This window comes from Chroicocephalus ridibundus, chromosome Z (assembly GCF_963924245.1).
Source record: "Chroicocephalus ridibundus chromosome Z, bChrRid1.1, whole genome shotgun sequence".
NCBI lineage: Eukaryota > Metazoa > Chordata > Aves > Charadriiformes > Laridae > Chroicocephalus > Chroicocephalus ridibundus.
Genome location: NC_086316.1, coordinates 2,105,595 through 2,123,596, shown reverse-complemented (window position 1 = coordinate 2,123,596; position 18,002 = coordinate 2,105,595). Strand labels below are relative to the sequence as shown.

Below are 18,002 nucleotides of genomic sequence, written 5' to 3'. Positions count from 1 at the left end.
AAGAAAAGATATTTTTAAATTCTTAGGCCGACTGTGAACTGAAATCAGATTTGTCTCACAGAAAGTTCAACAAACCCCATCTTACAGATTTTCTTTGGAATTATCCAATCATACTGTATCTGTATAAAGAAAAATTTGTTCCAGAAGGAAATATTAATGATATATTTTATTCCTTTGCAGATTTAGCTTACTGATGTAGACCTGATCAAACCTGACGCCATACACTTGCAACTCAATATGCACCTTGATCACTTCCACAAGCTGATTTCAACGTATCCACTGTGAAAATTATTTGAATTTTATCTACCTACAACCACACACATCTGGAAATATTTTTGCATACTAGACATCACCGTGACCAAGAGCACTGAATTATGTTGACATCTGCAAGAACTGATCAGACCTCTCACTTCACGATTAATCCTTACGTGGTCCCTAGCAAAGCAGCATCCAATGCTCTCTGACATTCCCAAAATGCTTAAGTGAGAAGAGATGTGATGCTGTAAACTGAAGAATAGACTAAAACCCAGGAAAAATGAGAGCTCTGTTCCTGGCTGACTGCTAAGGGTACAAGCTCATGTTATCAAACGAGCTGTTTGCTTTTCTATTATAAATGGATCTCAAGGCACACACTCTCTTAAAGTCCACTTTTGCCAAACACAGCAGAGTTGAGCAGGGGTATATATGCTACTAGGTAATACTTTTTCAAGTGCATCATGACACGTGTCTTGAGAAATCGGTTGGTGGAAGGCAATATGCACTCTGAAACTGAAACCTTGAATAAGGGGAGCAGGTGTCAAGATCCATACTAACAGCAGCACTTGACTGAACTGTAGCTTTGATAAGGGAAGCAACTGTTCTTTCTTCTTTGAGTGTACGTCACGTTCCGACCCTGACAGTCTGACATTCAGCACCGTTCCTGAACAACTGGTTGAACAGTTGCCCAAGAGTTGTGGTGCTCCTTCCAAAGTCTTTGTACTGTACTTAAGAGTGAATCATTACATATGACCATCTTACAAAACTCATAAACCAGCACAGTTTCTCCCTTAGAAGTTAGCTTCGCCGCCGTTTCAGCCTAGCCACATCTACCATGGTCATTTCTCATGCCTCACAGGTCGCAAATTTCATCTTGGGTCTCCTTTCTATCAGGAAGCTCCACCACCGGAGTATGCAGACAGATCTCTGCAGCAACCATTCACGGTTAGGGTGTTCCTGCTTAAAGGCCATCTGCATTTTTTTAATTGATCAGCCTGGTTTAACTTTGAAGCTGTGCATGCTTTAATCAGGGGATTTGACTGCAGGGCCCGCAGAGGTGCAGCCAAAATTATTCTAGGACTCTAATGTAATGATCAGTACCACCAGTAAACACACCCAAGATATCAATACCACCTCATGCTGGTTTTGTCTGGGATAGAGAGAGTTTTCTTCACAGCAGCTTGTATGGGGCTGTGTTTTGGATTTGGGCTGAAAAAAGCGTGGATAACACAGGGGTGTTATGCTCACACAGCACCGAGGCCTCTTCTGCTCCTCACCCAGCCCCACCAGCGAGTGGGCTGGGGAGGGCACAAGGAGCTGGGAGGGGACACAGCCGGGACAGCTGACCCCAACTGACCACAGGGATCTTCCATACCATATGGTGTCATGCTCAGCAATAAAAGCTGGAGGAAGGAAGAGGAAGGGGGGATGTTAGGAGTTATCTTCCCATAAGGTGTTTGTCTTCCCAAGTCACTGTTAGGAACAAAGCAGCCCTGCTTTCCAGAGATGCCTGAAGGTATAAAGGCATAAAAGACTTTCAATTAATTGTCCTGAACTGTAGAATGCATAATTTTTGACTGCTTCCCCTCTTAAGACGAACCAAGTAAGTTTCTTCATCCATCCATGATCTCTCTCATAAGACACAACAAGAAGTAAATGAAAAAAAAGACATGGCTCCTTTTCACATTAATGGGTAAATTCTTGTAGTTCTTTGCTGGAAAAGTGTGTGTTATGCCCACATGGATATCTAGAACAGAAAAACATGGTCCTGAGCCATTACTATAACAGCGCATGCCAGCATGAGCTTGACAAGTACAAGCATGTATGGATCATAATGATCCATCTTGCTAATGATCCATCTTGCCCGTACATTTTATACATATGACAGAGACTTGCTTCTGTCCTTTTGCACTTGATTCAGGTAGATAGCACACGTGACATTTAGTGTATTTATATTTTAGCATTGCATGTGATATTGATTAGTCATTTTGCTATCAGAAACCCCCAAAAGGTGCATTGATTTCACTGGCTGCTGTAATCCTCAACTTACCATCAAACGTAATCACAAACCTCTGTAATACTGGAAAAGGATTCATGAGTTCTGTTATACCTTGGCCATTTCTTTAAACTATATGCTGGCCATTCACTTCTTTTACACATGTTGACTTTGAGGATGGTTGCTTTCACTGAAATAGCGCCATTTGTACAGATAGCTATTCGGATGCACACACTGAAGGAGCTCAGTTTACATCTGTTGAGCGCTGGGTGTGCTGGGCACACTATTTTCCAGTGAACAGTTTGACTTCTGTGAAAAGCAGAGCCTTTCTGCAAAAAAATGCCAAATCCCTCCCTCAATGAAAGATCTATGAAGTTTTAAACTGAAGAAAAAACCCACAAAGAGCTTGTGCAACTACCACATTGTGTCCTGACATCTTTGACACTTCATTCTGCCTCAACAAAAACAATTCCTATCCTAGGATTTCATCGTATCTATTTTGCTGACAGCTATTTTCACATTACCCTCCACTCCCACTGCTACCTGCAGCTTCATACAGGTTTTTAACTAGAACACGGGACATTTGTTTTAAAATTTAGAAGTTAAAAGCCTCCTTAAGTCAGCAGAAACAGAAATATTCACTTCAAAAATCTGATGTGCATTTTCACAGTATCAAGTAAAGCAAGATTAAAAACTTGTTGCAACAAAAATGATAAAAAAACCCCACATTTTGGAGAAGTTGGGATCAACTGTAACAATCAATCTTGATACATTTAATAGCACAGAGGAAACTAAGTATCAAAGTGCCCCATGATCCGGCAGTAAGCATGCTTAACACTTTCCAAGTACTTTCATTTAAAAGTTTCTTCTGGCTGCCTGTTCTACACTTTTTTCTGTTGCTTGAACCTTCTGCCTTCCTACAATCTTCATAAACTATGAGTAACTTTCTTCTTTCATTTATATGATTACCTTCAGACGGAACAACCAACTACAGTAACGCCCCCTTTGTGCCTGCTGTACCAACAGGATATGAAAACGAAGTACTTAGGCTCCATTTTTCATTAAAAGTTTATATTTTTTGTATTTTTCTAGCCAACTAGAAACAAAAGTACAAACAATATCCAAAAAGGTGTCTCACCTAGAACTGCAGCTTACAGTGGACAAACACCCCCTTTTCTTACTTTTAGAATTTTCCACTCTGGCTTAAACATCAGCTTTAAGGTCTGTTGCACCAAAACTCTTACCAGCACGACAAAGGTACGTGTCTAATGCAGGACAATTAATTGTGTCTAAAACCAAGTTCAGATTACAGAACTTTAAAAAAAACACTTTCAAATAAAATTTATACTTTTATTTGTAATCTTATGTGAAACTCACTTACATTATGACTGGAACAGATAAATGTCAGGTTGCGTCTTTAAAAAAACACTTAGAATAGAGATATATATACCAGAAATGAGGACAGAAGCTGAATTCCTGAAACTAGAAGTTGAAAACAATCTATACAAAATTAATTTCAGAATTTTAACCACCCTGAGTTTTAAACTATTATTGTTTTTGTTAAGTTTACTTATTTTTTAGATATTTTTTCCATCCTGTGTTATGGGGTGTCAGGTCTACAGCAAAACACGAGAAAGTTAGCACAACATCTACGTAATTTACACCGCTGGAAAGAAGGCAAAAACATACACACCCCACCCCGGGTTAATTCAGTGAAAAGAGAAAAATTCTTTGGTTTTCTCTCAAAGATCTTTCATATCTTACACCCATCAACACACTCAGGGTATCACTCAAGAGAGGAACTGAACGATTTGGCAGATACAACGGCAAGAGTTAAGAGATGCAACTACCCAAAATGCACGATAGGCAAATGTAGAAAACCCTGAACGCGAGAAGGAATTGACACTATTTGTGGAGGCACGCAAGGCTTTCCCGAATCATTACAGGCAGGACAGTGCATGAGTTAAGATAAATAGCTATGTATTAAGCCTCTCAAAATCCTAAGTAACCAACCTATTGAACTGATCTTCCTTAATAGTCATAACTGCGTCGAACAGCTTCAGGCACGCTAACTGGGTATTTCTGCTGCAGCAATCAACAGAAGATAACAGATACCAAAATTCAGTTGTGACTGAGCTAATGAATTGAGCAGCTGGAGCATCTTAAAGTAATTTTAGGTTGTTTGCACATACAGAAATACAACGCTCTATTGATTTATAATTGAATTTTTTTCCTTTCAAATTATTCCTATTAAAGACTGACACAGCTGATACAGCTTTATTAAAAAATACCACTATTCTGCTGAATTTTAATAAAAATATTCCCAGAAATCTGAAAGATGTAGTTCTCTTGTTAAAAACACAGAAAGTGTTAAATTCTTTATCCTGGAAAAGCTGGAAATCCTGTGAAAGAAAACTAACTCTTCCGGAGTTCTGCAACTGAGGTAAAATAAACATCTTTTAAAAGAGCTGCTTGATGAAGGCAGTAATCTACATATCTCTGGTTTTCAAAAAACTCCTGCTGAAACAGTAGGAAAATACTTTGCCTTTCACAGAAACTTTTAATATTACTGACGGAAACAAGAACGGAACATTCACAAGACAACGGTGAACCAACTGGTTTCATCACATATGCTGATTTGTATTCTCCCTAAGTACCACTTAAATATCTTTTTTTCTCTAGTCACCTAGTTGGTAAAACCCAGTCTTTTTCACCACTCCTTTAACAAAAAATAAGCCATCTATATCCCAGCTTACTTCCTTGCTGCGAACTCTCTGCTGATTTTGGAGTTCGCTACTCTATTCACTGTTTTTAAAGAGGGAATGATTAATAAGACCATGATACTTCAATTTTATTCTGCTGTTCAATAAATCTTGGGTTTTTCCTAACAAGAAAAAGGAGAAGACAAGGAATGTATACATTTAGATAAAAGGTGGATTAGCTGTATTTTCAATTTCAGCTACATGAAAATGATTGGTACAAAAGTTTACTAAGAACTGAGAGTCTCAACTTTTGCATATAAACCCAGGATGGCAAGAATGGTTCTAATTGAACTAAAGCTGCTGAAGGTTTTATTTTTAAAAAGCTCATGATTAACTCATTGAAACACTCCCCCTACTCCAATTTTTGTCTTCTTTTTAACAATTAGTACCATTCTTTGAATTGCAGCAACTTGCAAGTGCTTTATAAACAACCATCTGCCTTATTGTATCTTCTCTGCTTTTCACTGTTTATCAATTTAAAAATGTAAAACACATTTATCAACACATTTATCAACAATGTAACAAATTCCCATCTGGGTTTATGAGATGCTCATCATTTCTTTCAAGAATCATGCTAACAATAATTATGAAACTATCTCTGAACCTTTCGAGTACTGTCATGTTACTGTGATGAACCAACCTACTGCCAATTGCTGCCTACAAACTAGAAGAGTTCACTGAAGCACATCTGACATAATCATTCCAGTAAAAAGTCTTCACAAACAGCAGATTTTGAAAGCGGATTTAGCATATGCAAATGAATATATTGCAGGCAGCAAAGATTCATATTTAAATTTAAATTTCCTTAGGTACTATTAAGTAGTCTTCAATCCTTGCTCTCTGTCCATCTACCTCACTCACCGAAAAGCAATGCTGAAGATAAACAGATCATTAAAAGCTGAAATCTTTCTAAAATTCTGAAGACATTACACCTACATGATTTAGATTATTTTGTGCTGCCCCTGCTGGCATTTTCTTTCTGTTACCAAAGGCATGGGTTCAAAAATGAGCGCAGTAAAAGGACTGGAACCTGACAGAAGTGTATCATTTACAGCTTAGGAACTACTGCTGGAGAGAAATTCAACACCCTGCCCCTTTCTGAGGCGCTTTATCTAGTTTGCTTAAAGCCTTCTGCATCATATTTCTGTTTCACACTTAACTATCACAAGTTGAAAATCATCACGTTAGTATGAAAAAAACCTGTAACCTGTAACGGATTCCTAAAAAACTGCATTTATAATTGACCTCAGTGCCCAAAAAAGTGATTTAAGCTCTTCCTCCAACTGGTACATTCAAAAGTCTCTATTCCATGTGGATTCTTCTCTGTCTAATAAATGAGATCACACTTAAATTTATTTTAAAGATCTTGCCCAATCTCCCTCTTCTGCTCAGTGCTATTTTTCTGCACTATTTTTGTACAGATAGTACAACTCTAAATATTTTTGTGACATTTACTCCACTGTAAAATTTTGCTAAAGGAAAAACCCTCTGCAACATTCATTAGTAGATGGGGCAGGACGTGCACAGATTTACCACTATCAAATTGCTTCCAACTCAAAAGGGGATGTAACAACTTTCAAAAATAAGTGAGTGGGAAATATTTCAATTAGATGCTTTCACTCTACCTTTCAAACAGGACATAAAGTTAGGAAGAGTCTGTTAGGTTCTCAGTGAGGATTTTACTATCCCCATGAAAGTTTACTCTTCCTTGACTGTAATACAAGACACTGAAAAAATTCAGTTCGCACATGCTCAACAGACACCTGTTAAGAATTTGGCATCTCATCTCGTCGAACAGAACAACCTCTTCAACAGCCCTAGCCAGGCAAGCATCCCGTGAAAGCAGATGTCCATGAACCCCCCTGTATATTACATCACTATCTATTTATTTTGCCCTCTCAGTACGACATTTTTTTCCAACCACTAAATAACTAACAGCAAAGACATAATAGTAAGTCAAGGTACACAAAGGTAATTTTGCTTAATCCATGGTGTGCAGCACGTAATTTATTACATTAAAGTCTCACTAGCCAGAGAAAATCTGGAACGTTTAATGATAAACTGTCTGTGCAAAGAAACTGAAACTAGAGTGTAAGGATTTCTACTAATCATCTGCAAATTTTATTTGGAACTTGATCCTGCAGCCCTTATTCACAAGATCAGACCTATTGAGTTTATTCACATGAGCTTCGGCTGCAAGATTGGACCTTAAGTACTATCAGGTGCACGTGCAGCCTATCATCAGATTTTGGGTTATTCATGTAAGAAGCTACCCTTTCAAATGCAGACTACTTAATGCTTCCTTCTTCATTAACTTACATGTCCTCTTCTGCTGCTCTATGCTTTCATTTGTGCTATGTAAATAGCTTCTTTCTCTCAGTCATCCAAACAAATAATGCTCTTTGCAACCAAGGAGGAAATTAGTAGCAGGTGAACGCTTATTTTTTAAATTATGTTGAGACCAAGCTGTTCTTTAACTTAAAGGAGATCTGGAAAAAAAAAATATCCCATTTTACTACTTAGCGATCTTAATTATGGGTTGTCATTGTCATAATTCTACATACTTATTCTTTCCCCGCACACAAATATTAACCTTGATAGTTAATATACTTTATGATGAGCTGGACCTAACGTTGTGCGCATACTTTAAAGCAGTTTATTTAGTGGGACAAGACTTCTCTGATGATGTAAAATTAACTGTGTCTAATCATACACGAAACATGCAAGGAATTTCTGACTTTGGCATTCTATTTCTTTGCTTTCTTATCTGTTTTACATAAATAGAAGGTATTTTCTTGTGCTGTAGTGTGGTAACTGTAAAAAATAACCACAATACTTCTGCTACCTGCTCGTAGGTCAGACAGGCTGCAATTACAAGAGACAGCATATGCTCGTCCTTGAACAGGACCGCAGCAGAGGCATTTACATCGTGGTCCACATTATAATCTACACATTTGCAAATCCTATTTGACTTATTTAAAGACATGGGTAGCCAAGCAAACTCTCAGCACAGGTGAAAGTCTCTTCATTAGTGATGGCCCTCAGAACACCATCTGCAAATACTAAATGGCGTCCAAGCAATCACCAAATTATAGTTGCCCGGTACTAGAGCCGTAAGAGACATGCAGAGGGACAGACAGTAACTGTCTACTGATGCTAGGGATACTCTGTTAGTCTAAGACTGTGGAAGGAGAATGTCAACATAATCTTTTACAGATTAAATCTCATTATCAACACAACCTATATGACTGGCAAAACGCAAGGTAAAATCTCAGCAACAGATTTTAGTAGCATTTTTTTATAATTCCAGCTCATTTCAATGTCATGATGAAGCGGGGGCTGAAGCTGACTCTTGGCAATTTCCGTAGCCATAGTATTAATTGAAAGTGTGGTACAAACCATAAACACAGTTATCTACTTAAAATGCAAGGAGACATACATCGTATGAATCTAGTCTGGAGTTTAACCTAGAATCCAACCCTCCGTAACTCCTGCCCAGAAATTTTTTAAAAATAATTCAGCCTTGAACTCGAATGGTACGTCTGCAACCACTGAACTGTTGTCACAAAATTGTTCTCAATCGTACTTCAAACTTGCCGCATGGATTAATCGGCAGTTAGAAGCAGCTGCAACACCATGTTCTGTGCACTTCTGTTGCCATTTTAATTTTTAAAAAGCGAATGGAGAGGCTCTCCACAAAATTCAATGCTGCAATAGCAATGACTGAACCAGAATCACAAAATTATGAACAGTTCACTAAATTGTCTATTAGGAGCAGATATCAAGAGGCTGCAGAACAAATTGTGTGCCTGAAATAACAGATCAATGAATGAAGAATAAAGAGATGTAAGAAGTGGAGACGTTGACGAACCATTGTAATTTCTGAAGAATCAATTTCCATAGAGCCAGAGTAATGGCAGAACATCACACATAGTGTATTCACAACTTTTAACAGCAAAAAATCATGGATTACCAAATGGAAATTTATTGTTGCTCCAAGAAAGAGAGAATGATGTTGTAACATAAGGCCAGGAAGTACACCCACTTCTTAAAACTAGTAAAATGAAATGAAAGCTGCCCACAATATATATGTATAGTGAAAAAGAAAAAAAAAGTCATCTTGGGCATGATGGATATATCCTTTAAAAATTAGAAAAACAGTAGACAATGACTGAGCTAACAATGGAAACACCGAATACATAAACCACTTGTGTGCGATGACACAAGTCCCGCTACTTTATCATCTCACTGTATGTCCAGCTACATAAATGTTCAACCACTAATACATATCAGACAACTCCTAAAGCCAAAGGATGATGTTACAAAATAAAGGCCTAAAGGCAGATTTTACTACCACCTTATGAATTACACGAGATGCTGCTTAAACTACCACAGTTTGCTAAACACATCTTACCGTAGAGTACAAAGTAGCTAACCAGAGGGTAATATACCGCTTCCGTACTATTCAACATCTGCATCAGTGACCCACCAATCTATGGCTCAAAAGAAGGTTTTATCTACATGAGCAAGTGCCAAGGGTCTTGCTGGTCAGTGTCCCCTGAGTTCTCAGACAATGACATAAACACTCATAGTGCCACAACCTGACAAGGGAGCATTTATAAATTTGTGGCTTGTGGAAGAACTGTGTAGTATCAAGCACCTAGCAGACAACAGACTGAAACACACATGAGTTTCTTTTTTTCTCTGAAAACACAAAAGAAATAAACAACCTAAAACAATTCACTCTGTCAGATTCCTGACCTCAAACCTTCCTGGCCTTTTTTACCTACCAATATGAACAAAGTGCCCTGTCAAAGATGACTCAAACCTGAACATGGAGAATGACTATAACCAAGGCAAAATGCACAGGACAGATCACAGGTGTAAGCACCCACTCCATGAACACACACCACCTCCTGGCTAACCAAAAATCACAAAAAAAGATTCATACTCCTACCACTATTCAGATGCACAGAATGAGGAACATGATGATGCTGCCAAACACGTGCAACGAGGTGTGGTGGCACAGGAACCCACGTGGAGACATACTAATCTTTACAGTTGTGTCTTGTCCAACTGATTTATTTGAAAAATGGGGATATTTGAACAATACAGGCACGCACAAAGGTCTGCACACACAGACCATGGAACATATGCCAATCCGTTTCCAGTTGGAAGACATCTGTATTGAGTAACTTAGACAATGCAACAGACTGGGCAATATCACATACCCTGATTTGGAAAAACATACAGTTGAGGTGAAAGGACGTGAAAAGCAGCAGCAGTAGCCTCCGCTGCCTCCTCCTCTCCCGCAGTTCTTGCAGGAACAAGGAGGAGGAGGAGATAAAAAGCAAGGTTCTTCAATCCCTGTTAACAAGCTCTGGCAGGACAAAGCAGCTCCAAGACATCCAGCACAGAGACCAGGCTGTCCCTGGAATGACATGTAGGGGCTGAGGTGGCCACAGAGCACCAGACCACCGCTCAGCAGAGACCTGGCAGCATCAGCAGCAGCTTTTCGGCACAGTCTCACAAGCAGAAAGGCTGTCTCCATCACAAAGAGAGCTGGGAGACAACTGGGAGACAGACTAACCCATGTTATCTATCCTGCTGAAGTCACAGTGATGTGGCCTGCAGAGGCTTTTCATTTTACCGGAATGAAAAAGCAAAACCTGCACCACTGAAAATCCACTATGGTTTACCTAAGAATTGGGATCATTTGAGCAATTTTTCTCAAATACCAGAAATTCTTTGTAACGGAATGGATTACGTGTATTTAAACGGAGGCTTGTATGTCTGAAAATACAGCCCTGCACAGCCCTGCGGTGTTAACACAGCACACACGTGAATCTCCCTCTTTCTTTCCTCTCCTGGTGTACATCTCTCCACTGAACCTCTTACTTCCCCTTCTCTCTGCCTGACAGTATCCAAACCAACACTGGTGGGAATTCTTGGACCGTATCTCGCTCAGCTGCGCCAGTTAAGGACGGATGGAACGCTATTCCCATTAATCAGGATGGGCAGAGACTTCTGCCATGCACTCACGTCTTTAGCCTGCACGCTCGGTGCCTACAGAAGCTCACAGAGCCTATCCTGCTACACCTAGAAAAGGCCGTGTAATTAGATGTTTCTTCAGCTTTAACAAACACACTCTTGGCAGCGTGAGAAACTATATGAAACCATTTGGTGACAAATTTAAGTATATACTTATTTACCATCCAAGAAACTCAATCAAGATGCTTTATACTATTTACTTTTCAACAGTGTAGGACTGCTTGTCATTTCAGACATTTTAGTTTTCTTTTTACTCTTCAATACACAAGTGTACAGGCTGGGGAAAACACAAGGAGTTGGTAGCAGACACAGCCAGGCCAGCTGACCCCAACTGACCAAAGGGATATTCCATGCTATATGGTGCCAAGCTCAACAACAGAAAATGGGGGAAAGGAGGATGGAGGGGGAACGTTCAGAGTTATCTTCCAACAAGGTGTTTGCCTTCCCAAGTCACCATCACACACGAAGAAGCCCTGCTTTCCTGGAGATGGCTAAACACCCCCCTGATCGTGGAAGGCAGCGAATTAATTCCTTCTATTGCTTTGCTCGCGTGTGCAGTTTTTGCTTGACCTATTAAACTGTATCTCAGCCCAGGAATTTTCTCACTTTTACCCTTCTGATTCTCTCCCCCGTTCCACGGCGGAGAGTGAGCGAGCGGCTGTGGGGGGGCTGAACTGCCCACTGGGGTTAAACCATGACAACCAGAAAGTTTAAAAGACAAAATATCTAAACATGCACAATCAAATGTATCTCCAAGTAGTATGAATTAATGTAACAGAAAGGGTAAATGGGGAATAAAGCTATTTAATCCTTACTAAAACAATAACGCTAATGAAAGTGGACAAGCCATGAGGCAGAAGCAGTCCTTGAATGACTTGCCATGATGATTCCAATAGAAACCGATGGGCAACATTCCAGAGTTTCTAAGAAAAAGGCCGCAGTTTGTGCACAGAAGTGTGCATCCCCTTTCTCGAAAAGCCCCTCTGACGCAAGTGGCATGACTACCTAGAGGTGAGGGTGCCCAGGCTGTTCTCTCTGTCGGGCAGGGCAGGTTGTGGCAGCGCAAGGAAGACGTCAGCACACACAGCTTTGCATCCACACTGAGGTCAGATGCCTTTCTTCAAGTCAATGCTCTGACTCCTAAAGCATTACAATAAGCATGGCACTGAAATTAAAGTGATTTTCACATAGAAAAGGAACCATGGTCAGTCACTTCTGCACCTACTACATACACAACTGTAGGAATGTGTCTGAGAGAAAACGGTCACGTGAGCCAGCCTCCCTACTATGAGAGATTAGACTAAGAGCAAAACAGGTGGTAGAAGATGGAATTAGTACATGGGAAAAACGGGCACTGAGAAGGTAGAAAACATGTTGTGCTAATGACTAAGCAATTGACTATGTGAATTCTTGTAACCAACCTGATCTGTGAATGAACTGCATGGACAGTGCGTGAACAGAGACTGTAAGCCAATCCTATAGCTGCCGCTAGCGCGTGCTCTTATTGCCTGTCTATATATACTCTGTGAAAACTTGAATAAAGGGAGAACGATCATACTCATATTGAGATTCCATCGTTACTCCGGGTCTGTCTCCCACTCCGACATCCTCCGACATCTGGTAGCAGAGGATGGTTCAGCGCCACTGAGTTCTCCGAGACTGCGGTAAGCAGCTAGAGGAGGGGAGTGGGAAACTTCGGCTGGGAGACATGCTGCTTGGGCGCATCAGCGGGAGCAGACAACGGCGTGAGGTCGCTCCTCACCTCCCAGGCGCAGCTATGGAAACAGAAGCTGCGGCCACGCTACTCGCTGGGATCCTCTCTAAGAGAGGGATTGAAACACCAGCGAAACTGTTGCTCAAACTGATTAAATGGGGCAGGAGATGGGACAACAAGTAACAAAAGAAGAAGGGGCTATATTAAGACTTCTCCTGCATATCCTCTCTAAGAGAGGGGTGAAATACGATGAGCGTATGCTCCGAAGGTTGTTAACCTGGTGCAGAGAGAACGGATTCGCACCAGAGCCCCAGACAGCTTTCAAACCAGAAATACGGGAGGCTGTTGGGAATAAACTGTGGGAAGTGATAAGTAAAGGAGACAAAGAGGCATCACCGTTAGCGACGACGTGGTGGTTGGTGTTATCGACCTTACAAGATATGAAGGCGGAGCGAGCCACAGCAGCCGGGGCTTTTGCAGCATTACAACCCACGGGAGGGGGATCGAACAGGCCAGGTCCGAAGGTCTGGGACGATCCCCTGCTGATCCCCTCTGCTCCATCTGAGGCCGATGGAGGAGGCAGAATGTCAGCAGAGAAGGACAGAGCCGGAGCTGTTTGCTCCTGACATTGCCCGCCTGCCTCGCCCCCTCCCCTCCCCAGTCGTCTCCCTGAGATAGAAGTGCTGGTTTTGTATGTCTGCTGTGTAAGTGTGTGTGGGCGCCAGCTTATACCTGCTGATCAGCATGTGTGCTACTGTTTGCTTTTTGTTGTGTGCAGTGTCGTTAGGTGACTCCACTTGAGCAGGCGTTCTGCCCGGTGTGGTACTGTTCTCGTATGCAACTAGGGCTGACACTCCGTCAAGTGAAGAAGTTTGTATATACACAGTGTTTAGACGTAAGGCGAGCGCACCCCAGGTAGATACACCAGCATGGGCTGTAGAACCGATGGAAGTCCTGAAACATTGGGGGAGTTTTCACAAGCCGACATGTTTACACTCTCAGGAACGGCTCGTCCATGCAGGGCGTATCGCTGGTTGTTTGTTGTTTGTCTATAAGGTCATGGTTGATTGGGAAAAGGAGTTGAGCCAAAATCTATAGGATGCTCTGTAGGAAAATGAGAAACTTAAGGAAAAATGAGAAACTGAGCTCTTGTTGCAAAGGCAGACTTTTATGTCAGTCGTAAGTGATGAAAAAAAAAAAAAAAAAGAAAAAAGAGAAAGAAAAAAAAAAGAAAAAAAAATGAAAAAGAGAAAAAAAAAAAAAAAAAGAAACCAAACAGGAACAATTAGATGGGAAATGTGCCATGTTAGCACAAAAGTATGCCATAAGCATTATGAGAAAGCATCAGAAAAAGAGAAATAGGACACCTGATTCAAAGCAGTACCATAGAGATATGGTTTTGGTTTTTTCCTCTATGTGTCTATGTTATTGCATGCCTTAGTAGATTGCTCTGTGTTATACCCTGCGAGACTAAAATGAACCCAGCAGAAGCAGTCTCTTGAGCAAGGGGGTGGAATATGGGAAAGCAACGGAAGATCGGCGAGGAGGATTGTAAATACACTCAAGGGACTCGCACCTGGGTGCTGGAAAACACAGATATCACACCAATTGTTATTCAGTTTCGGGTGCTTGCAAGAAAAACATTTGGATGACTTAAGCCTGTAATGGACTCACAGATACCTTATCCAGCTGCTTGAGAATCTTGGCCTGTTGTGGAAGAAGATCAAAGCACAGTACCAGCAAGAACAGGGAGTCCACATGCTCTCTAGCAAACAAGGACTCTTTTGCTGCCAAGGATTCTTGATAACAAGGACTCTCTTGCTGCCAAGGATAAGTTTAACAATGCTACTAGTACCGCTATTTCTGAGTTATTGCTAGATGTAGATAGTATTCGATATGCGATGCAGCAAAACAGAACTGCTACTGATTTTTTGCTTTCAGCTCACAGACATGGTTGTCAAGATTTTAAAGGACTGTATTGTGTGAATCTAAGTGACCACTCCAAATCCATCCATGCCCAGCTGCAGGAACTGCACCAACCGAACCAGCAACTTGTGGAGACCACTGGGTGGAATCTCTTTGCTGGATGGACTTGGGGGTGGGGTTGGTTGAAGCAAATTGTACTCATCGCCTGTGTGGAAGGAATTTGTCTGTTATGTTTAGTATGCTGTTTGCCGTGTTTAATAAGCATTATACGATCAGCTGTAAATGCTGCTTTGCATCGTACCCTTGTACGAGTTGTAGAATATGTTGCTCTAAAAACTATGTGTGTATCCATGAGAACCTGACCTTCACAGAAGAAGATAACAAGAAGGGAGTACAACAATGTAGTCAGGTATCAGACAGCTGCTGTTAGCAAAGCTGGATCATGAGTTTGGTGAGACTCGCTGCATACGCTGGCCACGCGTGCGGTGACTCTGGCCTGTACTTTTCTACTCAATCCAGTGCAGGAGAGTCTGGTGGGACTCGCTGCGTGCACTGGCCATGCATGCAGCGACTCTAGCCTGTACTTCTCCACTCAATCCAGTGCAGGATATAAGGAGGCTGTCTCGGGTCAGAGAGGGGGAGGGAGACATGAGCGCACTTTGAAGGTACAGGGGATGCCCTGAAGCACTGTGTCTGCCCCCGCCCCCCCCCCCCCCCCAAGTTCTATGTTCATTAACCCCAACAGCTCTGAAGGCATTACAGTATGTTGCAAGATAAGATATAGTCTACTACTGCTGCAAGACGCATTGAACACCTTCCTACAAGAATTTCAACTTTATGCCCTGATAGGACAGTGGGATGATGCAAAGAGCCTGACTGCATTAGAGTGGGTATTTTTGCCACATACCTTTTCAAAACCAGTAACTATGATGATTGAAATGTTACCACGATTGTTTTTCCAGGGTCGCTTGTGCTGTCAGCAACCGCAATGTATTTGAAATATTACAAAAGGATTTCTCGTGGGTAAATCCAAAGAAATTGGCTTTCTGGGCTGAATTTAGGAATCTGGGTATTTATTGCCTTAGCAGGGTTCTTTTTGATTCTGTTTTTAATTGTGTTTAGTATATAACCTGCTAAGAGCGTCACAACAAGGATAACATGTCCAAATTAAAAGCGGTCAAAAATGGTTTCGATGATTGGTCAAACTCACGGGGTATAACGGGATGGTTATCAGACTTACTAAAGCAAGGGCTCATGCTACTGTTGGTTATATTATTATTGATTATGGTAGCCTCATGTGTTCTCCGCAAAGTGACTGACATGATAGAAAATGCCATGCATAAGGTCTGGCTGGCTCAAGAAGAAAAAGGGGGTATTGTAGGAATGTGTCTGAGAGAAAACGGTCACGTGAGCCAGCCTCCCTACCATGAGAGATTAGATTAAGAGCAAAACAGGTGGTAGAAGATGGAATTAGTACATGGGAAAAACGGGAACTGAGAAGGTAGAAAACATGTTGTGCTAATGACTAAGCAATTGACTATGTGAATTCTTGTAACCAACCTGATCTGTGAATGAACTGCATGGACAGTGCGTGAACAGAGACTGTAAGCCAATCCTATAGCTGCCGCTAGCGCGTGCTCTTATTGCCTGTCTATATATACTCTGTGTAAACTTGAATAAAGGGAGAACGATCATACTCATATTGAGACTCCATCGTTACTCCGGGTCCGTCTCCCACTCCGACATCCTCCGACACACAACATCACTACAAAAAGCCTGGGAAGTACCACTAGCATCCAAATATCTAATACACCAATTAATATTTAATCAATTAATCATCAGATCTCTACTTAATCAATCTAGTGGCTCCTGGTATCTCCTGGTAACATGAGAAAACCAGCCAATGTATTTAGCTTCATCTAGAAAGTAAAATGCCACAGTTTTTTTACCAAGCGCTTCACCTTGAGGAGAAGAAAGTTAAAGAAAATACTGCACTGTATAAAACTCTCTGATTTGTGTAATCTAGATGATATTCCATTTTGAACCCATACTAAACTCAAATTATAGTCTAAATCACTTCTTAAACTATAGAGCAAATAATGGAAAACTGTTAGAGCATTATCACACAAGAAATCCTGAAATACCTTGTGTTAAATGACTGCCTAAATCTCTATTAACATATATACAGAGAAACACAACAAAACCCACAGCACACCAATGCATATGCACATGCATACACGCACACAACTTATATACCTCTCCGAGAGCTTCATAGCGCTTTTGGTTCCATCTATGCAAATCTTCACGATAATTAAAAACAAATGGTTCCCCAGTTTTTATGTGTCTTAACTGTCCTTCTGTAAAAGAAACAAAATAATTACATTTTAATATACTTCTTAAAACACATTTAATTGCTGAAAATTTTAAAAGAAGCCTACATCTAAAAATTGGGCTATTATGAATTCCCTCTCATTTTTAGTTATAGTGTTTCTGAAGGAAAACAATTGTAGCATAACAACAAAATGCATTCCCCTTGAATGCTAGATAAAGCTAAACACAAGTGATGACAGAGAAATTACATGCAGATACCAAATGCCAAACTGCTTTGCAAGAAATATTTATGTCTCAACTGCTATGGATTAACAGTGAAATGTAAACATAAGCAGTTAATATTTGATCTGCAGTGTGAATTAGGTGATCAAATTGTAGCTACAAATCCCCTACTTCAAAACCAACTGCATTTATGAAGAAATGTGAGTAGAAAATGGGCAGGAGGTTGGAAGGAAAGGAAACATTTATTTTGAAGATTAACAACATTCTAAATGAATCTGAAAAAAACCCATGCCCACAGTTAAGGTAAATATCTTAACTCCTAGGCACAGCGCAATCAATAAAGGGCTCTTAGATTCAAGGATTACTGAGATTATAATAGTAGAATAAAGCAGAATGCTTGATCAGAGCAAAACCACGTGCTATTCTTAGATTCCAATGAAACTTTCTGTATTTGGCCTTATTTATAGCAAAAGTTTAGTAGCATACCCAACCACAGATGAAGACACGGACTAAGTTAAAACAACAATAGAATAAAATGGCAACAAATAGCAGGCAAACTGCAGAAAACAGGTATCTTACCAGTCATGTTTCAGCTTATTAGACAAAACACAAGTTATGATCTCAGACAATCATAAAACTGCAGTAAATTAGACAAACATTAAAAACAGGGATATGTACGAGCATCCTCTTTGAAAGCTGGAATGACGACAGTAAGGTTTCTCAGCAAAATGCTTCCTCTTGAACA

The 18,002-nt window shown here is 40.6% G+C and overlaps 1 protein-coding gene across 3 annotated transcripts in view; it reads right to left on the bottom strand.

Annotated features, from left to right (window-relative positions):
* ARB2A (ARB2 cotranscriptional regulator A) overlaps positions 1–18,002 on the bottom strand; it is a 272,034-nt gene that overhangs the window by 225,620 nt on the left and 28,412 nt on the right. For all 3 annotated transcript variants that reach the window (XM_063320922.1, XM_063320921.1, XM_063320923.1), the window contains exon 4: positions 16,961–17,061. In XM_063320922.1, coding sequence (XP_063176992.1) covers positions 16,961–17,061 — 101 coding nt within the window. The remainder of the gene's footprint in view (positions 1–16,960; positions 17,062–18,002) is intronic.